We start from the raw sequence: 21,428 nt of genomic DNA on the forward strand, positions 1-21,428 counted from the left end.
CCTCCTTTCCATAGTAGTGAATCCATGAGCACTACTTAATCTCTGCCTCTAACTCTGCTTTCTGGGAAGAACAATATGGGACACCCACCTCATCCACTCAGGAGGTTCCAGAAAGTAGCAAATGTAAAGCATCTAGTCACAACACCCAGCATAAGAAATGTCAATCTCTTTCCCTTCTCCAAATTTATTTTTTTCAAATTTTTATTTAAATTCTAGTTAATTAACATACAGTGCAATATTGGTTTCAGGAGTGGAACCCTTCTCCCAATTTAACCCAGCTTGACCCAGTATGTGGGCGGCCAAACCCTTAAAGGCTATTGTAGCATTTATTCAACCAGGATTGGCATGTTGTCCCTCTGCCACAAAACTTTCACTGTGCCAGAGAACACGGTCTGCAACACTAAAGATCTGCACAAGTCTTCAGGGCATGAATCCTGGGTTGTTTTATGGCATCGCTTGCACTGTGCTCATTCCTTTATAGAATGTGTCTGTGTCTTGCTATCTTCCTAATTAGACAGTAGACTGCCTCTTGGCATTTACCATACATAGACAGCACATGGCCCGCCCTGTATATGCAGCAGCTTCTTGGTCAAATGGACTCATGAATGACAGAAAGAAAGAAATTGTCAAAAGTCTGTGGTTTAGGCCACTCAGTCAGGGGCATTTTGTTACAGCAACCCTAGCAGACTTACGCCCACACTGTTGGGGCGCCTGGGTGGCTCAGTCAGTTAAGTGTCTGCCTTCAGCTCAGGTCGTGATCCCAGGGTCCTGGGATGGAGCCCTGCATCAGGCTCCCTGCTCAGCGGGGAGCCTACTTCTCTCTCCCTCTGCCCCTTCCCCTGCTCATGCTCACGCTCACTCTCTCACTCTCACTCTCAAATAAATAAAGAAAGAAATCTTAAAAAAAAAAAAAAAAACAAAAACAACTAATGCCCACACTGTTATTTTAAAGTGTTGAAACTTCTTGGGATGCCTGGGTGGCTCAGTCTGTTAAGTGTCTGCCTTCAGCTCAAGTCATCATCTCAGGGTCCTGGGATCGAGTACTGCATTGGCCTCCTTGCTCAGCAGGGATCCTGCTTCCCCCTCTGCCTGCCGCTCCCCCTGCTTATGCTCTCTCTCTCTCTCTGACAAATAAATAAAAATCTTTTTAAAAAATTAATAAAGGGGCACCTGGGTGGCTCAGTCGGTTAAGTGTCTGCCTTCGGCTCAGGTCATGATCTCAGGGTCCTGGGATCGAGTCCCGCATCGGGCTCCCTGCTCAGCAGGGAGTCTGCTTCTCCCTCTGACCCTCCTCCCTCTCATGCTCTCTATCATTCTCTCTCTCTCTCAATAAATAAATAAAAATCTTTAAAAAAAATTAATAAAATAAAAACGTAAAAGGGTCTTCAGCCAGATTTTAGTAACTGTTGTGATGTTCTCTGCTGTAACTTAGAAAGTATTTCCTATATCCTAAAACAGTGCCCTGCATGAAGATGGGGTACTAAACTACTGCTGGAAAAGTACCCCAAAATGTCCATAACTTTGCAACAGAATTTAGATATGATGAAATGCTATGAAAAAAACTTTTTTTTAAAAAAAGAAATCCAGGGCGCCTGGGTGGCTCAGTCGGTTAAGCGACTGCCTTTGGCTCAGGTCATGATTCTGGAGTCCCGGGATCGAGTCCCGCATCGGGCTCCCTGCTCGGCAGGGAGCATGCTTCTCCCTCTGACCCTCCTCCCTCTCATGCTCTCTGTCTCTCATTCTCTCTCTCTCAAATAAATAAATAAAATCTTTAAAAAAAAAAAAAAAGAAATCCATAATATGTCATGCTGTTAATCTAGGAAATCCTTCTCTGAAACATGGTAATTTTTTTTGACAAGTACTAATGTAGTACTTTCTATGTACCAGGCACTGTTCTAAGTGCTCCACAAATAACTAACTCATTTAATCCTCATAACAACCCTATAGCGGAGGCTCTATTATCATCATTCCTATTTTACAGATAAGGGAAGATAAAGATAAGGCAACTGAGTATGGTGATCAACATAACTATATATATATATATATAGGAGGAAAAAAAAAAAAGAGAAGGAAACTGAGATGCAGGAAACTTAAGTAACTTTCTCCAGGTCAGACAGCTAGCGAATGGCAGCCGTTGACAAGGAGGTAGGCGATGACATTTGAAACTAGAAGTCCGGCCGCAGTGTCTATGCTCTTAAGCACCACGCTATGACATATTAGAGATAATGCTGACAACACTAAGTGGAATGCTATGACAGTTGCATATGTAGGTGTATTAGGAATATGTTCCTTCTTATGTTCCTTGTCATGGGAAATCAGTCTTGCATTTTGCAATGCCTTCAGAATCATCTGCTGCAAAACCTTCTACTACCTTCCGTTGCCAGATTCTCTTCATTCCAACCACCAGTGCCACATAACTCCAGATTTTATTATTATCCACTTCCAAGGCAGAGACTCTGAAACCCACATGAAGCAGGGCACATGCTCCCTGAGATATTCAGTAAATGACCTCTCTCCAAAATCCTTCTGGTGGTTTAAGAGAATGGGAACTGCAAGGACACCTCAAAGTTTTCTCAGTGAGAAAACCCACGTGAAATGCTTGAAACCATGCCTGGCTCCTACTAAGTGCTGTCGAACGTCAACCATGTTTCTTCCTATTACCTTCCTATCACCTTATCTACCAAACTGCCTGCACCCACTCCACAGTCTCCAGGTCCTCTCCGGCTACCACGAATGGTGTGCTCTCGCCATGCTCTTGGGACACTTATGCTCTGGATCCATCTCCACTCTCCTTTGCAAGAACTCAGCTCTTACAATTATACCTTCTTTTTCGCAGAGTCAGTCTCTCTCTCTCTCTCAACTAGAGGACTCACAGCTGTGCCACTCTTCTCCAGTGTCTCCCATCTTCTAAACTCTTCCTTTAGTTAACACATGATCAAAATAGCATTGCAAATCAATAGGGAAGACAAAGATTATTGAAAAAAGAGGAAAAGATATTTCAAGCTCTACCACAGATGGATAGCAGATCCGAACATGAAAAATAAAACCATCTAGTCTCCCCCAAATGAGAGAATTTCTTAAAATTATCAGAGTAGAGAAGGCTTTTCTAACACAAAACCACAAAAGAAAAAAAGTGAGAAATTTAAAAACATAGAACTAAAACATTTTGGGCAAAGCGAAGTCAAAACACAAATTACAAACGGGGGTTGGGGGTGGATGGATATTTGAAACTCTTTTTGTTGTTGTTATACATCTGCGATTTTATTTCTTCTTTGGGGTTAGGGTTGAGGGGAAACAGAGATTTTGGCTGAGAAACTTTTTTGCTGAAATTATATCCTGAAAGTTTTAAGTAAGTAGCAGAAGAAGGGGAAGATAGGTAATCCGGTCAACTGGGGCCTAAAGTTGCTACCCCATTTCCATGTCTGCTTCCATGACTTCCTGTCCCAAACCAGATTACAATAAGGAAGGGAACTATTCTACTCTGTATTTTGATGGTTAATGATCTAGGCAGGAGAGGGAAGGGGGTGGGTTCCACCACAGGTTCCCAAGAACAAGGGGCACACGCCAGTTCATTCTACTGTCTCTGTCTGAGCTATGATCCCTAAGGTCCCTATCAAGGGGCAGAAGGTCCCTATGTGGCCTCGATTTGCTTCCAGACCTTTTCCGGAGCTTTAATGCCCAGCTGTTGTTGACAAGCACGAGAAGACAAGCGAAGACCAAGGCCACACCCACGATGGCCCCTTGGAATTTCCAGAATAAGTGTGGTTCCATCAGAGCTGAGCGCAGCTTTTGAACTCATCCCACCTAGATGAGCGGCATGTGATTTTCTCCACATACCCCGTGGAACCCCGCTCGGGTGGTTTTTGCCTGAGAATTAGAACACGGAGCTCCTTCTTCTGCCACCAACACTCTTCCACCATCCAGCAGGGCAAACCCGAGGCGCTCCTGCTCACTTCTCCACCCGCACAGGAGCCTCTGCTCCGCGAGCGTGGACGTGAAAGCGCAGAGAACCGGCGGAGGGGGCTGCCTGCGGGAGGCGGGCCTCCCTGCGCTCAGAGGCCTGGGGTGCTCCGTGTCGCACCTGCACCCGTCCGGACCGCGAGACCTGCTTGACGGGCCTTGTGCCTCCCTTGGGCGCCTACACTGCAGCCCTCCGGGAGCTTCCAGGTCAGGGCAGAGGCTGTATTGGAACGTCCCCATGGCCATGGCCAGAAGAGCCAACACGCATTCGTTGCTTTGGGCGGTGAGCTCACTTCTTTCGACCCGCGGGGGGCCCTCAGGAAAGGCGGGGCATAAGTCTAGCACCCCGTCACCCCAGACCATACCTGTCGAGAGCATCCCGCCGCCGGATGTTGGAAACTTTTCTTAGACTAATGGTTAATCTCTTAGTGTATAAAGAGTTTATACAAATTAAGAAGAAAAAGATCAACAACACAATAAAAAACAAAATATGAACACTTTGCAGAAAAGGAATACAAACGGCTTTTAAATACTTTTTATTTATTTTACAGCTTTTTAATGGCTTTTCATTCACTTTTGAAAAAATTCTCGACCTCTCTCGTAAGAGAAATGTAAATCAAAACTTCAGTGAAATGCTATTTTCCACGTATCAGATTGGCAAAGGTAAAGAGGGTTGATAATCCACTGTGTTGTGAAGGTGTGGAAAACATGTACTCTCAAACATTGCTATTTAGAATATAAATTTTTCTAAACACTACAGAGTGCAATTTGACCATATATATATCAAAGTTCCAAATGTATTTGCACTTTGATCTAACACTACCATTTCTGGAAATTTATCCTGCAAATAATCTCACATGTGCAAAATGACCTGTATACAGAGCATTTATTCCAGACTTGTTTTTAAAAGCAAAAGTTTGAAAACAAACTAAATGTCCATCGATAGAGAGATAAATTATGCTATGTCCATCCAATAGACTACAACTCTATTTTTTAAGTGAAATAACTTTATATATACTGATGTGGAAGCTTTTTCCAAGGTTTATTGTTAAGATAAACAAAAAGCAAGATGCAGAAGATTGTATATAGTATACTATTCTGGGGGTATTTGTAATTCATAGAATTTTTCGGAAAGGATATAGTGCTAGTATTGGTGGAAGCCTTGAAAGTAGGGAACTGGGAGTTATTGAGGAGAGAAGGTATATCCGTGTGTTTGGGCTTTCATAGCAAAGTACCACAGATTGGCAGGCTTAAACAGAAATTTATTTTCTTACAGTTCTAGAGACTAGAAGTCCAAGGTAAAGGTTTAAGCAGGCTTGGTTTCTTCTGAGGCCTTTCTCCTTGACTTTGCAGATGTCTCCTCCTCAATCTGTGTGTGTGTATCCTAGTCTCTTCTTGTAAGGACACTACTCATATTGGATCACTAATCATACTGGACATCCATATAAACTCATTTTACTTTAATTCCCTCTTTAAAGGTCCTTTCTCCAAATAGTCACATTCTAAGGCCCCAGAGTTAGAACTTCAACATATAAATTCTAGGGGACACAGTTTAGTCCATAACAGAGGAGAACTTCATTTTCTTATATATCCTTTTGATTCTTTTGAATTAAGTACTATATGCATGTCTTACAAAATATTTTTAGAAGTCTCTCTTATTCTTACATTTCCCTCCAGCTGCTGCCACTTTTCTTTGTTCTGTTTCACGGTAAAATTTCCCTTCCCTTTATTGTCTCCTCTGGCTCCAATCTGGCGTTCAATCCCACCGCTCCACAAAGAGTTCTCTTGCAAAGACCACCACTGACCTCCCTTTCTGGTGGTTACTTTCTTGTCGTCATCTTACCTAACATCACAGCATTGAAAGGAGCTTCTCATGGCCTCTGTAATACCAACTTTTCTGGTCTCCCTCTCCCCTCATTGCTCTTTCTGAGTCCTTTTTTGCTGGTCTGTGCCCCTTCCTTGACATCTGCATGGTAGAGCATGCGTTCTCAACCGTAGACCTTGTATTCTTCTCTATCCACACTCTTGCAGAGGCTCCCAAACTTTCTGGGTTCACAGCACCTTTAGTATCTCACTAATTTTTCAGTATTTATAGGACAAAAGAAATACCCAACAGTTCCATTTCCTAGTTAGTTCCCAAAAGTAAATAAATATGTAATCCTATTATAAATACTATGTATTAAATCTATTAATATTATAAATATATCCTTAGTGGCCATTTGAAAAAAATAACATGCACAAAATGAAGACAAAGATCGTATTTATTTCTTAAACTTATTTTATTCTTAAATAACAATTCATTTACTTCCTAAATAACAATTTCTTACTGAGATTTGTGCATCTTCTGGGCATTGTACAAGTTTGCAGACCTTGGGATCTTATTGGACACTACCATCTTCATTTCCTGTTCCATGATGATTTTTACAGACTGCTTTCTTTTCATCAAAGCAACCACAGAAACCCCACCCTTGCAAAGATATAATGGTATCAAAAGGAATGTAGTAAATATCTAATGTTGAAATTATGAACTAACTCTAGCAAGTCATTTGCATGATGACTGACCCATATCAAGTATTGTTGTTTCTCTCAAAAATTTAAAATATCCCACATAGTAGATTTTATGAAATATGTAAAGAAGAAATAATACCAATCGTTCACACACTTTTTCATAAAACAGAGGAGGAAAGATTTCCTGACTCATTCTGTAAAACCAACATTACCCTAATACCAAAGCCAGAGACATCACAAAAAAACTACAGTATCCCTGTAAACAGAATATCCAGTAAAACTGGAAAAGGATTATATGCCACAGCCAAGCAGGGTTTATCCCAGGCATGCAAGGTTAGTTAACAATTAAAAATCAATTAACATAGTACACCACACTAACAGAATAAAGGACAAAAACCACATGATCAACTCAACAGATGCAGAAAAAACACATGACAAAATTCAACACCCACTCATGAAAAAAATACTTCCACAACCTGATAAAGGTCTATGAGAAAACTATTGGTAATATCATATTTACTGGTGAAAGACAGAAGATTTTTTTCCATAGGACTGGGAAAAAGACAGTGGTGTCCATCTTCATTACTTCTATTTATTATTGTGCAGGACATTCTGGCCCCCTCTAAGAAGGCAAATAAAAAGGGGGGTGAGGAAGGAAGGAAGGAGAAAGGAAGGAGTCCTAAGGAATATAGCAGGGTGAAGGAAACAAGTTGAAAATGTAGAAATCAGTTCTATTTTTACATACTAGTGATGAACAATCCAAAAATGAAATTAAAAAATAATGTCACTCAGGGTGCCTGGGTGGCTCAGTCAGTCAAGCATCCGACTCTTGGTTTTGGCTCAGGTCATAATCTCAAGTTCATGAGATCCAGCCCCCTCGCCTCCCCGCTCCGCACCCCCCTCCCGCCCCGTCCCAGACAGCGGGCTCCACGCTCAGCAGGGAGTCTGCTTCTCTCCCTCTCCCTCTGCCCTTCCCCGCTTCACGCTGGTGCCTGTGTGCCCACATGCGTGCACTCTCTCTCTCAAATAAATAAATAAATAAATCTTTTAAAAAAAAATGTCACTCACAATAGCATAAAAAAATTAAAGAACGAAACTTGTACTCTGAAAACTACAGAACATTGCTAAGAGAAATGATAAAAGATTTAAACAGATTTTTTTGTTGTTCGCAGATATAAGACTTAAAATTCTTCAATGGCAATTCTCTTCAAACTGATCTATAGATTCAATGCTAACCCTATCAAAATCCCAGCAGGCTTTCTGAGAAATTAACAAGCTGGTCCTAAAATTTATATGGAAATATAGAGGACCCAGAAGAGACAAAACAATTTCGGAAAACATATACTAGCTGATTTCAAATTTCACTGTAAAGTTACAGGACAGTGAGATGTTGATGCAAAGATAATCAAATAGATCGATAGAACATAATTGAAAGTCCAGAAATAAATCCTCGCCTTTCTGGTCAATTGATTTTCAATAAAAGTGCGACAGCAATTCAATAAAAAAAAGACAGTGTTTTTAACAAATGGTGCCAGAAAAATTGACTATCCATATGCAAAAAGTTAATTTAGACCCTTATGTCAAACAAAATTGAGTTACAAAAATTAATTCAACCCAAAGGTAAGAACTTAAACTGCGGAGTAATTTGATGTCTGTCTGGGACTAGCTCAAGCAAGAGATGTGGAGTGGATGAGAGATGTGGAGTTGGGTGTTCTCAGCTTGCGGTTGAAGCCACGTGAGGGATGGGAACTACTGAGGAAAGACCATGGAATCCAACCTCTACCTGGCAATGGGAGTGGAGTCCAGGAGAGGGATCTGGGACTGAGGTCTCTGGAATCCTGGTCAAGGAACCAAGAGTGCTTAGAGCCATTGTCCAGAGTTCTTTCACTTAGAGTTTGAATTTGCCTGGAGTGATGGCGCCTTGAAATAGAAGACCCGAAGCTAAGTGCTAAGACCACCAATGGCTGTGAGGGAATAACCAGATAGATGACTTGGGTGAGAAGAAAGGAAAGATAGCGGCCAAGAGTTTTTCTGCACCAGAAGAAGATCTAGAAGTGTCACTCTTCAACCATTGTAGTACACCTGACTGGGTGATATTCCCCTCCTGAGAATTTTCTGATTATCGTAATTACCATCCCATCCTTTGCATCTTCTTAATTGTCCATTTACTAACCACTTTTAGGGGTACATGATCACATAATCAAATCTAACAAATGTTGGCGAATAAATGTCTCGTTTATATCTAATAATACGTGATCCTGTCCTAGAACTATAAGCCTCTTTTTAATTGATTGAAATTTAAAATCTATAACTTTATTTCTGGATACCAAAAAAAGGAGAATTTTGAGATATTCCCTAAAAGGGCAATTCGTTTCCAGACCTTCTAAAACATATTCCACACTCCCTTTCTCCTAGAGCTCCGCCTTCCTTCAAATCACTTTCGCTCGCTCGCTCGCTAGCTCGCTCGCTCGGCTGGAAATCTCGCGAGAGATCGAGTTCTCATGAATTCTCCCAGGAGCCTCTGCTCTTCCTCTTCCCCTAAGCGGCCTGAGGTGAGTGAGTGTTTGCCATGTCTACCCGGCTACTGAATCCTCCGGTCATCGCCACCATCCTGGCTTCGGTGGCGCTGATGTCCATGTCCCCGGGAGGAAGGCTTCTGCGGCTATCGATTCTTCGCTGAAGGGGATGTCCTTCGGTGCAGGGGAACGTGTCGGAGCAGAAGGCCGCGATGGGCGGGAATGGGGGTGGCGAGGGGTACGGGCGGCCTGTGGTCAGTGCCGTTTCCGACTCCTGAGGGCCAGTGTCTTTCGGTGAGTGCCGGCTGAGTACGCGGCGCGTGTGTGGCTGCAACGAGAGAACGTTTTGGGGGAATAAAAGTAAAGTCGGGTTGAGCCTTCATCCGTTTGAACGAGTGTTTGAAGTTCGATGGCGCTTAACGTAATAGCCCAGAAGTACTGGGGAGACGGCAGCGCGTTCTCCAGAGAGAAGCGTCCTGCCGCGCCGAGGCGTCGAATCCTTTTACTCCTGAGGGATCCAGAGGGGGATTGAAACTGTATTTTCCTTCAGAGGGAGAGGGCTGCTGAGGTCCGTGGCACTAGTCTGTGTCAGCACTGCCGCAGGCCCTAGTAGATGCAGGGGGAGAAAGCACTGGAGAAGAGGATGGCCGCGATGATGGCATTTCTTAGGACACCTTTGGATTAACCGTGAAAACAAGTACTTTCTGAGCGGCTGTTGGTAGTAGTTAATACACAAATTGCGTCGGTGACCGTAAATTCGTGTCGACAGAATTCCTTCCCGCTCCCTTCCAGGTGACCTCTGAAAATGGTTCGCTATTCGCTTGACCCAGAAAACCCTACGAAATGTAAGTGAACAATATATTCCTTATTTTGGGGGGTAAAAGGAACAATGAGATACCCCCAAATTAACCAAAACTTCTTGTTTCTTAGCATGTAAATCAAGAGGTTCAAATCTTCGTGTTCACTTTAAGGTATGGGAACCAACTTTTACGTTCTAAGAGTTGTGTCACGTGTTCCGGTGAATTTCCCGCCCCCCCCATTCTGAAAAGGTGACTGCAGTGATGTGTTTCTTAGGACACCTTTGGATTTACCATGAAAATTAATCAGTTCTGAGCGGTCACCTTCAAGATACTGATTATGTAACCATCAATCATACAATGAGCACTTTAAGATTCATGGAATTGGGTAAAACTAAGGAGAACTACTTAAACTAGTGTAGAGAAGAGAATGGGACATACATAGTTACAAGGTGATGGGATTAAAACATTACAGTTAATAGGGGTTTGGAATTTGTTTCTCCCTAACTTTAAGCCAATTCTTCCTGGCTTTTAAGCACAGATTTTTTTTTTTCCTCTCTACCTCACCTTTCAAGAATGGGAAGTCTTTAATTCAATGTTGACATTTTGAAAAAAAAAAAAAAGAATTGAATGTTTACTTGAAGAATTGTTATCCTTTAACAAGGTTAACTCAGTTTTTATTGTCTATACTTAGAACACACGTGAAACTGCCCAGGCCATCAAGGGTATGCATATCCGAAAAGCCACCAAGTATCTGAAAGACGTCACTTTACAGAAGCAGTGTGTGCCATTCCGTCGCTACAATGGTGGAGTTGGTAGGTGTGCCCAGGTGAGAGCTCTTAGTTGCTATCTGAAATGACATTGTAACAGAAAGTGATTGGGTGGGGTAACAATGGTTAGGATCTGCCTTTAATCGGGTTCTTTCTGGTTGCTGTGATGACCAACTTAGGACACCTTTGGATTAACCATGAAAAAAAACTGTGTTCTGAGCAACCTTCATAAAATAAATTCATCTTGATTGTAACACTGATTTAAATCAGGGGAAATGACTAATCACCTCTCTTGGATTTCTTTCAGGCCAAACAGTGGGGCTGGACACAGGGTCGGTGGCCCAAGAAGAGTGCTGAATTTTTACTGCACATGCTTAAAAATGCAGAGAGTAATGCTGAACTTAAGGTACCCAAACCATTAACATCTTTATATGTATACGACTTGGATGGTGGTTCAATTACTGTTGCTGTTGTCCAGATTTGTTTCTTTGTCTTGGCTTCTCAGTAACTAAATTTCCCATTTTTTTTTTTTCCATCTCCACCTCCAATTTCCAGAAGACCAAAATTTTTGTCTGTGAAGATGTTCAAAAGCATGGTCTTAAGTCTGTTTTCCCTTATAAACCCAGTCCCAGCAAAAAACCACCATTTTCTCTCATGTATTTTACTCAAGGGTTTATAACCTTTCTGGTATCATAGACATTTTTGGTAGTATGACTTGTGAACTTCAAAAAATACTTGTAAATGCAAGCAGTAGAAATCTTGGTATTACAAAGGAACAAGAAGAGGTTCCCAAAATGATTGCCTTAGTAATGGTTAATGTGGTTTGTTGCCTGTGTGCATAATGGAGAGACAGGTTAAATGTGAGATTTTAAAACAATGAATATAGCCAACAAAGCAGGGTCTGTTTTGTGCATTATCCATTACCCTTTGTATTTGGAAATCTAGACCAGAACTGGAGTTAATGTAGGTCTGGCTATAACCCTTCTAGCTGCTAAACTGCGCTGCCAAAATCTTGTTTTTCATCAATGCTTAGAAATTGACACTACCAGATCCACTCTCCTCAATGACTTCTAGGGAGGCCACTTACAAACTGCATATAGCATTGAGTTTTGGTAGTTACTTAGATTTAAGGAAAGATGCTTAGAATAAAGGTAAAAGCAACCAGCTGTTTGAACAGGTATGCTATGTAGAGTCTTAGAATTGCCTTGTAAAGGTGAGGACTTGATATAATAGGATTTGTGGTGTTGAGATAAAGATGTTGATTTGATTTTGTTCTCCCTCTTTCCAGGGTTTAGATGTTGATTCTCTGGTCATTGAGCACATCCAGGTGAACAAAGCCCCCAAGATGCGGCGTAGAACGTACAGGGCTCATGGTCGGATTAACCCATACATGAGCTCTCCTTGCCACATTGAGATGATCCTTACTGAAAAAGAGCAGATTGTTCCTAAACCAGAAGAGGAGGTTGCACAGAAGAAAAAGGTAAACTACTTTCATTGGTCAGTTTTGGGTTTTGGTTTTTTTTTTTTTTTTTTACATATTTCGTTATATCAGAACTATATAATTATCTGGCTTTTTTATATTTCGTTATATCAGAATTATAATTATCTGCTGATGGCCCCACCTATATGTCCATAGCCACTTTAAGTGCAACATGTGCGAAAAATGGGCCCTTCCCCTCTCCCCACCTCTCCAAATAAGCTTGTTTTCAGTAACTGAATCCCATTCAGTTCTTTAAGCTGGGAACCTGGGACTGATTCTGGACTCCTTCCCTTTGTGCCTCATGAATTTAACTTCTATTGATTTTGTTGCTTAAATACGTTGTCTTCCATTCTTTTTTTTTTTTAAGATTTTATATTAGAGTGAGAGAGGGGGGTAGGGGCAGAAGGAGAGAATCTCAAGCACAGAGCCCCACTCCAGGCTTGATCTCATGATCCTGAGATCATGAGCCAAAACTAAGAATGGGACACTTGACACTTAACCGACATAGCCACCCAGATGCCCCTGTTGTCTTTGTTCTTGTTGCCACTTACACATGGTCTGCCTGCCCCCAGTCTTCACAAACTCCCAGCTTACTCTAATTTCCTTACATCTGTCCCTCCCCCCATGCCATTTCTCTATGCCAAAGGACTCCCTTTTACATTGATGTTTCCTATTTTTTCCTGAACTATAACCTATTCAAGATGTAGTGCGAGTTTCTCCAGGAAACTTGTAACAGACCTTTTATTTTTGTTTCTTTCCCAGATATCCCAGAAGAAACTGAAGAAACAAAAACTTATGGCCCGGGAGTAAGTTCTGCAGAATAAATGCAAATAAAAATAAAAAGAGAACGTTGGTGGCCTTTTATTATTAAACATATTTCAGGTATCTTCGCAAAATGGATCAAATGAGTTTTCTTCCGATAAAACTAGAAAGATTATTCTGTTTGTCCTCTGCCATTAATTTTGGTTCATGAATTTCTTGGTGCTTTGCATAATGGAATTTGAGCATGGGCATTTTTCTGAATTTTTTTCCAACCACTTTTGAGATTGAGCACATTGTACGATTAACCCAATTACAGTTCAGTAGTTTTTATTACATTCAATTATGCACCCATCGCCAGGCAAATTTTTGGACATTTTCATTATCCTAAAGAGGAAGCTTGGCAGTGGTTTGCCGTCCCTCCTTACCAGACCCTATAGTTTTGAGCAACCATTATGTAGATGTCTATGTAGATAAGCCTTTCCTGGACATTTCATGCAAATGGCCCTTTGTCACTGGCTTTAACTTTGCATAACATTTTCATTTCTCTTGGGTCTCTAACCAAGAGGCAAAGCTGTCATACCAACTGTGAGGGTTCCAATTTCTCCAGTTGGCTTACCGCTGTCCTAGTCGGTGTAAAGGGGTATAGCCGTTTATTTTAAACGCTTAAAACAACTTCCGGCCCTTTTCGACTGACGTGTCGAGCCACAGGGGATGGATAACATCCTCTCCCTCACATGGAAGTGCAGTAACCTTCCCAATGCTGGTGAACCACTGGCGCTGGCGTTAATCTTTCCTCAATGTCTTGGATTTTACTCCAGCATCCGGGACAGGAAAGCCCTGCACTTACTCGCCATCTGCAGGGTTTGAGCTCTTGGTGGCTGCGCCGGAAGCCGGGCCGCGCCTCCGCTTGGGCGTCACCGTTACGTCCTGTGCGTGCTCCGGCTGACGGAGGCGCGCCTTTGTCGGCCACTTTTGCGGTGCCCATTGGCTCTGCGGCAGCACGTCCCTCCCTCCGGAAGTGCGGACATTTACACTCGGACCCGTGGTCGAGGGTGAGTGGGGCCGGGTGGGCTCGGGCTGGCGGCTGGGGGTCGGGCGGAGGTGGGCGGTGGCCCTGGTGCTGTGGAGCCGCTTTGCAGGCTCCAGCCCGGGCGGCGGTGAGCGAGCCCCACCCGCTCGCGGTTGGACTGCTCTGGGACCCCCCGCGGCCCGCCGGCGCTCTCCCGGTACATCCTGCTTCGCCCTCCAGACGCGCGCCCCTGCCGCCTCTGTCCACGGCCACCCACCTGCTGCCCTGCGTCTCACGTCTCACTTTCTGTGCGTTCATTCTCTTCCTTGGCCTGTATTGTCGGCTTCATTTCGCTCTCCTGTCATCTTCATCACCGTTCGCTCTTACTCTCTCCTATCTTTTCAGTCGTTGTCTTGGACTCAACCTGCCCCGTGAAATAATGTGCTAAACTGGGTTACTTGAAGGGAGGTGGCGTTGCCCCACGGTACCTGCCCGATTTCAAATAGAGTTTCAGCCTTTTTCTCTGTATTCCATGGTTATCTTGTACGAAGCTGAATGAAAGAAAATCCCTCTCCTCCGACAGTTTAAGTCCATTTTGCTCGCTTTGTTGTACTGAGAATTGGCTGGGTGAGAACAAATAAAATATTTTATCAATTTATCATAGCACCTTCTAGACCTTTATAAGCCGTATTTTCCACATGTCTGAAGTAAAATCTCACTCCAAAGAGTCATGTAAGGATTAAGAAAGAGATAAAATATAGTAGTTTCATTATGAAGAGAGCTAACAATTTTTATACAGGCCATGATTATGACATAAGTGATTGGTAGCACTTGTTCTTGGGAAATTATTTAAAACAATAATTAGAAGTAGGTGAAAATGAATCTGTGATGGACTGCCAGTCATTAACTTAACTTAGTCCTGGGAACCCTCAGTTGTTGTGAAGGGTTTAAGTGGGGTTTTGAAGGCTTGGTAAGAGGGGAATAACTTAATCATTGTATTTTTGTTAGGGAAAAAGGCAAGAGAATTGAGCTAGGAAACCAGAATTGGGAATTCTGGTCTTAGCCAACTCTAGTTAGTATTTAGCTCTCTGTGAACTTTGGACAGGTGGCAACTTTTGGATCTGTTTGTGGGGGCGGGGGGGAGGGTAACAACAGTTACATAGTACTTAATACATGCACACACTCTTCTGAGCTTTATATTCGTTATTGACATATCTGATCCACATTTACATCCCTAGGAGATAGGCTATTGTCTTCATTTTCCACAGGAGGGCATCAAGGCACAGACTCCTTAAATAATTTGCCCAAGAACACCATCTCGAAAGTGGTGAAAGCTGTCTCTCTGTCAAATAAATAAATAAAATCTTTAAAAAAATAAGATTTTTTTTAGCTATGAATCCTTTATAAAATAGCTGATCGTTTTGAATTTTTTTAGCTATGAATCCTTTATAAAATAGCTGATCGTTCCTTGATATACATTTATATGTTTGCTTGTTTATATCTCTCATAATTCATTTCAAAGTGACGTTGAGATTGGGTTATCTATACCACTGCTCATTTGTGTGTTTTTGGGTTTTTTTTAAGATTTTATTTATTTATTTGACAGAGAGAGACACAGCAAGAGAGGGAACACAAGCAGGGGGAATGGGAGAGGGAGAAGCAGACTTCCTGCTAAGCAGGGAGTCCGATGCGGGGCTCGATCCCAGGACTCTGGGATCATGACCTGAGCTGAAGGCAGACACTTAAGGACTGAGCCACCCAGGCGCCCCTACCACTGCTCATTTGTACTGTGAATAATTTTAAATGGCCTTAGTGTAGTCATGATGCTGACTCCTTTGACAGCAAATACTACTAAATTTATAATATTTTGAAAATAAATTTTAACATCCTGAATTATTAGCTTTATGCACTGTTCTGAAGCTTCTTAGTTTTTCAGGCCTAAAATTTCAGTAAATTTAAGAGGTCTTTGGTTCAATACTATATTATGGAAGTAGTATTGGTTCTTTTTCAAGAAATTGCTGATTTGGAGAAATTCCAAGATAATTTCTAATCATCGAGGAAATTAGAGGTGTTAACTTTTTTAAAAAAGATTTATTTATTTGAGAGAGAGCCTGTGCGTGGGGGGAGGGGCAAAGGGAGAGAATCTTAAGCAACTCCCTGCTGAGCGCGGATTCCCGACTCAGGAGCTTGATCTCACCACCTGAGCTGAAACCAAGAGTCGGACCCTTAACTGACTGAGCCCCCCAGTCTCCCCTAGAGGGAGATTTTTTGAAATGGACAGTGTACTTACAACAATAATAATACCAAATAAAATATTTTCATTACTCAGTTTACCTTAATTGCTATTAAAAAGAGAAAAAGCAAATATATCAAAGAAGATTTGTTGCCTGGGAAAGTCCAGCTGGTTTGCAGCCTACAGGTCTTCCAAAGTGATACCTTAGTGAATTCCTTATTACAGGATTTGCCTTAGCTTTGGAGGTTTAGCTAATCACTACTGTCAGTCTCTGAAGATGATGAGGCTGGAGTTTTTGAAAATTACAGGAGTTGATAAAGGCAAAAGGCCTAACTGCCTAGTACCCAGCAAAAGTTAGTGTCTTTCCTTTATCCTTACAATTTATGGTTGGGAAGCAGTGATTGGAGAGGTTTGGAGGCAGGCACCTCACTGTTATTTTCACATCTACCACCTCTTGTATCTTTACAGAGAGCAGCATTTTTATTTAATAGATTCGTGCTTTTAGCTAACAAATGATTTAGGTTTTTCCTTTAATGTAGAAATAGTCCTTTCAAATATCTTCATCTAGGTAAATTCCTTCAGTCATTAATCTGTGATGAACTGATTGGTTTTTTCATGCATGTCAGCAGTTCAGGAACTCCAGCCTGGGAGGATGGTGTGCATTCCTTGCATCGTCATTCCGATTCTGCTCTGGATCTACAAAAAATTCCTGGAGCCATACATATATCCTCTGATTTCCCCCTTTGTTAGTCGTATGTGGCCTAGAAAAGCTCTTCGAGAATCCCACGATAAAAACAAAGGCAAGGTAGACTGTAAGGTAAGAACATTAAAATACCTTGAATAAGGGCAGGTGACAAGGGTGGTGGTACAGTCAGGGGAAATACTTGCCTAGGCAAGTATTTGGAACCAGAAGCTTCATTAATATGTCTTAATTTCTTTTTGTTTTTTTTAAGATTTTATTTATTTAGAGGGAGAGTATGAGCTGGGGGGTGGGGTCAGGACAGAGAGAGAGAGAGAGAGAATCCTAAGCAGGCTCCATGCTCAGCATCAAGCCCTTTGTGGGGCTCTCTCCCACCACTCTGAGACCATGACCCGAGTGTAAACCAAGAGTTAGACATTCAACCAACTGAGCTGCCCAGGTGCTTAGGCTTAATTTTTTTTTTTTTTTTTAAGATTTTATTTATTTATTTGACCAAGAGAGCACAAGCAAGGGGAGCTACAGGTAGAGGGAGGGGGAGAAGCAGGCTTCCCACTGAACAGGGAGCCCAAAGCAGGGCTCAATCCCAGGACCCTGGGATCATGACCTGAGCTGAAGGCAGACACTCAACCAACCGAGCCACCCAGGCGCCCCAATTTCTTTTTTTAAAATAAGGGGTTTGGTGAGTTTTTTAGTAACTAACATTTGGTTTAAACTAAGGTTTTAAACTGGACTTCTGATTAGTGTGTTTGTTCCTTGTCTTAATGCCAAGATAATAACCAGTATTTATTGGCTGGTAAGAATAATAGTAAATAACTAATGGATGAGAAGAAATGATACTAAAATATGCCAGTTTCACTCAATGATAAGAAATTTAGGGGCGCCTGCGTGGCTCAGTCTTTAAGCGTCTGCCTTCGGCTCAGGTCATGGTCCCAGGGTCCTGAGATTGAACCCCGCATCGGGCTCCCTGCTTCGCGGGAAGTCTGCTTCTCCCTCTCCCACTCCCCCTGCTTATGTTCCCTCTCTCACTGTGTCTCTCTCTGTCAAATAAATAAAATCTTAAAAAAAAAAAAAAAAATTTAGTTGGGGGGATCATAGAGATTTCTAAAAAAACAAAATGAAGTTATTTTTTAAAGTGAATATTTGGACAACTCTTTTTAGCATTTGGTTCTTGTTAAGTTTGACCTCACTTGTGTTCTCTCCTAATTTAGCCACCCTGCACATTTCCAGAAGCAGAGCTTTTTCATTCTGAAATTTGTTGTCGGTTTTCAAAGAGAAGACTTCTTATAACGAGTTGTAATAATATCTAAAATGGTTTTTTTTTTTTAAATTTTAGGACGCAGACATAAATGGATTACCAGCAAAAGGACCAACGGAAATCTCTGATAAAAAGAAAGACTGAAGTGATTGTTCCAAAGGATCTCATTGTTTTAAAAATGGACATGATAATATGAAGCACCTTGCTTGTAATTGTCTCTGACCTTTTTCTATGAGACCAGAATTTGGGATAGATAGCTTACTACCTGACACTAATCAGGAAATACATGGTATTTATATTTAAAATGTGTTTACTTATATTTAATGATCTCATTCCTGAGTTCCTGTTTCATTGAAGTAGCTTCCATTTCTATTATTGTAGTTATGAATAAATAGAAGGTTTGTGCCAGTAGACATTGCTACCAAACCAGTACTCAAAAATCCTTGGGCCTCTTGCTTTCGTTCAGGCTCTTTGAATTTGAGCAGAGTACAATGTTACCGTGAAACAGTGCAGTGAGACTGTACGGTGAAAGGAAAAGGGGTTTGGGGAGATGATGGGGACTTGAAACCTAAAGATGTAACTACTGTCCAATACAACAGAGCAACCTACTTCTGAGAGTAGTAATTCCTGCTTACTGCTCTGAGGAAAATAGAAAAGACAGGAAAATCGGGGAAACGCCTTTGAAAAATGGAATACCTTTTGCAGAAATATCTAATGTATATTATAAAATTCTAATCCTTGTTGCATTTCTTCTGTTCTTACAAAGTATATTAAATATTCAGTTTAGTCTGTGGTTCTTTTTTTCCTTTACAGTTTAAATATTTAAAACGGATATTTTTTGCCACATCAGAAAGCAGAATTATAGTGTGATAGCATCTGGATAGTCGTGAAACAATAATCTTTTTTTTTTTTTAAAGAGTAGATTGTATGCATTGTTGTTGCATAACAAGACACTCCAGAATTTAGTGGTTTTTAACATGGGACTGGGTAGTTCTTTACTGCTCTGGGCCTCCATATGGTCTTTCATCCCTGGGCTGCTTCACATTAGTGTAGGGATGTATAAATATTCAAAGATGATGAGCCTTATCTTACTATTGTATGTTTATTCCCTATGGGGTTAGAAGGAGAGGTTAAAAGGAACTCCTGCTCTTGGGGCGCCTGGGTGGCTCAGTCGTTAAGCGTCTGCCTTCGTCTGCCTTCGGCTCAGGTCATGATCCCAGGGTCCTGGGATCGAGTCCCACATCGAGTCCCACATCGGGCTCCCTGCTTGGCGGGAAGCCTGCTTCTCCCTCTCCCACTCCCCCTGCTTGTGTTCCCGCTCTCTCTGTGTCTCTCTCTGTCAAATAAATAAAAAAAAATCTTTAAAAAAAAAAAGGAACTCCTGCTCTTGAAGTCCTCGGTCCTAACTGAGGCTCTATTAAGCTGCATGTATGGTAAAGTCATTGATTAATCCTGGATTTCGTTTGATATAGATCAGTAGTTTTCAGTGTTTCTGCTCCAACCCACAAGGATAAAATCAATCCCCTTTAGCAACTATATTCAGTTGATTAGGTTGTGGGGGGTTTTTTTTGCACAGGATAGCCTCTGATTAGGCTTTTTTTTTTAAGGTATAAAAATTATATTATAAAAATAGATGTTGGGACACTTGGCTGGTCAGTCAGTGGAGCTTGAAACTCTTGATCTCGGGGTTGTGGGTTCAAGCCCCACGTTGGGTGTAGAGATTACTTAAATTCTTAAAAAAAAAAAAGTTGTTCATAGTAAAAGAATGCAAGAGCAAGTTAATGGAACAGTTAATGTTCTTTCTTTACCCTTATTCTAGCTCCACAGATGTAACCACTGTTAGTTTTCTGTATACCTTCTACCAACTTAAAATTTTCTTTTAAGTAGGCTCCACACTGGGTGTGGTGTCCAGTGTGGGGCTTGAACTCAGGACCCTGAGATCAAGCAAGACCTAAATTGAAATCACGAGTCAGACGTTTGACTAACTGAGCCATCTAGGTGCCCCTCTAACAACTTTCTTAATTAGTTTTTATTAAATATATCATTTTTATTTATTTATTTAAGATTTTATTTATTTGACAGAGAGAGACACAGCAAGAGAGGGAACACAAGCAGGGGGAGAGGGAGAGGGAGAAGCAGGCCTCCCACGGAGCAGGGAGCCCGATGTGGGGCTCGATCCCAGGACCCTGGGACCATGACCTGAGCTGAAGGCAGACGCTTAAAGACTGAGCCACCCAGGCGCCCCTAAATATACCATTTTTAAAAAATCATAATATTGTAAGGCTTATAATGTCCGTACTTCCTTAGTCCCCAAAGGCGTTACTCATTTAGCTATTGCTGTGTCTTCTCTTTTATCTCCATATTTCTAAATAATACATACATATATGCTGCTATTTTTGGAGTTGTCAGCTCTTACTGACTTTCTGCCATGGTTCAGATACAGCTCTCTTACACTGTAAGCCCCTCTACTTCTCCCACACCTCCTCCTAATTATGTTTTTGTAAATTTGAGTTATCATTAATTAGTATATCATTATGACTGCACCATCTGCCGTCCATTTGCCTTCCAAATCTGCTGCCTTTACCCTACTTTGCTGCCCAAGAGACTGTATGGACTACATCAACAGACTTCCCCTGACCTCTAGATTCTGTTGGATTTCGCCAGTGGGGATCTGTAGCAGGAGATGGGAAGGTAGGAGGAAGGGAAGGAAGGTGGGAGGTCAGGGTATTTATTCCCTCTGCTGCCTCCCTTCAGGTCCCCTTCAGGTCAATTGTGTTCCTCAGCCAAAAGTCCCTGCACCTCCTAGTTGGCCAACTGCGTGTGACTCCTTTCAGTTTCCACTAACCTCTCCCTCACCTTGTCCTTTTGGGCCTGATGGGGTGATAGCATCTCTTACTGCTGGCTCTGGGTTACTGCATTATCTCAGGGGTGCCATCTGCTTCTGGGACGCTAATACAATGAGCATGCAGGAACTCCTCACTGTGTAGGGTATGTGTGTAGTAGTCTCCCCTTATCTTTAGCTTCTACAATTTCTGTTACCTGCAGTCAACCAAGGTCTGGAAGCAGATGATCCTCCAGATGTATGGTCAGGTCAACAGTAGCCTAACACTACATCACAATGCCAACTCCTTCACCTAACTTCAGCTCAACATGTAGGCATTTTAACCTCACATCATCACAAGAAGAAGGATAGGTACAGTTCAGTAAGATATTTTGAGAGTGATCACATTCACAACTTGTTACAGTAGGTTATAATTGTTCTATTACTGTTAATCTCTTACTGTGATTTAAGTTTTTATTTTCAAAAATTTTTTTCATTAGAGAGCAGGGGGAGGGAGAGGGTGAAGCAGACTTCCCCCTGAGCAGGGAGCCCAATGCGGGGCTCCATCCCAGGACCCTGGGATCATGACCTGAGCCAAAGGCAGACACTTAGCTGAC

General features: G+C 41.9%; 2 protein-coding genes and 3 non-coding genes across 6 annotated transcripts; all 5 read left to right on the forward strand.

The window, feature by feature from the left end:
* The first annotated feature begins 9,631 nt into the window (after positions 1-9,631).
* Positions 9,632-9,697, forward strand: LOC115943098 (small nucleolar RNA SNORD58). Its single transcript, XR_004077700.1, has one exon. It is a non-coding gene; the product is annotated as a small nucleolar RNA SNORD58 (small nucleolar RNA).
* A 73-nt stretch (positions 9,698-9,770) lies between these two features.
* LOC115943096 (large ribosomal subunit protein uL22) lies at positions 9,771-12,927 on the forward strand. The gene is made up of 6 exons (XM_081801252.1): positions 9,771-9,829; positions 9,915-9,955; positions 10,476-10,610; positions 10,859-10,957; positions 11,840-12,031; positions 12,794-12,927. The coding sequence occupies exons 1-6, from the start codon at positions 9,790-9,792 to the stop codon at positions 12,839-12,841; spliced, it is 555 nt and encodes a 184-aa protein (XP_081657378.1). The 5' UTR covers positions 9,771-9,789; the 3' UTR covers positions 12,842-12,927.
* On the forward strand, positions 10,038-10,102 carry LOC115942711 (small nucleolar RNA SNORD58). Its single transcript, XR_004077302.1, has one exon. It is a non-coding gene; the product is annotated as a small nucleolar RNA SNORD58 (small nucleolar RNA).
* LOC145716906 (small nucleolar RNA SNORD58) lies at positions 10,710-10,775 on the forward strand. The gene has a single exon (XR_014139855.1). It is a non-coding gene; the product is annotated as a small nucleolar RNA SNORD58 (small nucleolar RNA).
* Positions 12,928-13,719: 792 nt separating the features above from the next.
* Positions 13,720-18,776, forward strand: C13H18orf32 (chromosome 13 C18orf32 homolog). Of its 2 annotated transcripts, none has more exons than XM_006739777.3 (3): positions 13,720-13,845; positions 16,665-16,852; positions 18,069-18,776. In XM_006739777.3, the coding sequence occupies exons 2-3, from the start codon at positions 16,688-16,690 to the stop codon at positions 18,132-18,134; spliced, it is 231 nt and encodes a 76-aa protein (XP_006739840.1). In that variant the 5' UTR covers positions 13,720-13,845; positions 16,665-16,687; the 3' UTR covers positions 18,135-18,776. The 2 variants fall into 2 exon arrangements, with proteins under 2 accessions (XP_006739840.1, XP_081657380.1); XM_081801254.1 differs by lacking the exon at positions 13,720-13,845 and adding an exon at positions 14,148-14,429.
* The last annotated feature ends 2,652 nt before the right edge of the window (positions 18,777-21,428 follow it).

The sequence above is a fragment of the Leptonychotes weddellii genome, chromosome 13 (genome assembly GCF_054177405.1).
Source record: "Leptonychotes weddellii isolate Sample4059 chromosome 13, ASM5417740v2, whole genome shotgun sequence".
Classification (NCBI taxonomy): Eukaryota; Metazoa; Chordata; class Mammalia; order Carnivora; family Phocidae; genus Leptonychotes; species Leptonychotes weddellii.

What these genes read in the sequence shown, in the direction of transcription:
- C13H18orf32 (XM_006739777.3), top strand. Translation starts at nt 16,688, where the DNA reads ATGGTGTGCATTCCTTGCATCGTCATTCCGATTCTGCTCTGGATCTAC. An exon ending in AAGGCAAGGTAGACTGTAAG is followed by an intron (nt 16,853 to 18,068) that starts GTAAGAACATTA and finishes TTTAAATTTTAG; the next exon opens with GACGCAGACATAAATGGATT.
- LOC115943096 (XM_081801252.1), top strand. Translation starts at nt 9,790, where the DNA reads ATGGTTCGCTATTCGCTTGACCCAGAAAACCCTACGAAAT. An exon ending in AGAGTAATGCTGAACTTAAG is followed by an intron (nt 10,958 to 11,839) that starts GTACCCAAACCA and finishes CCCTCTTTCCAG; the next exon opens with GGTTTAGATGTTGATTCTCT. An exon ending in AGGTTGCACAGAAGAAAAAG is followed by an intron (nt 12,032 to 12,793) that starts GTAAACTACTTT and finishes TTTCTTTCCCAG; the next exon opens with ATATCCCAGAAGAAACTGAA.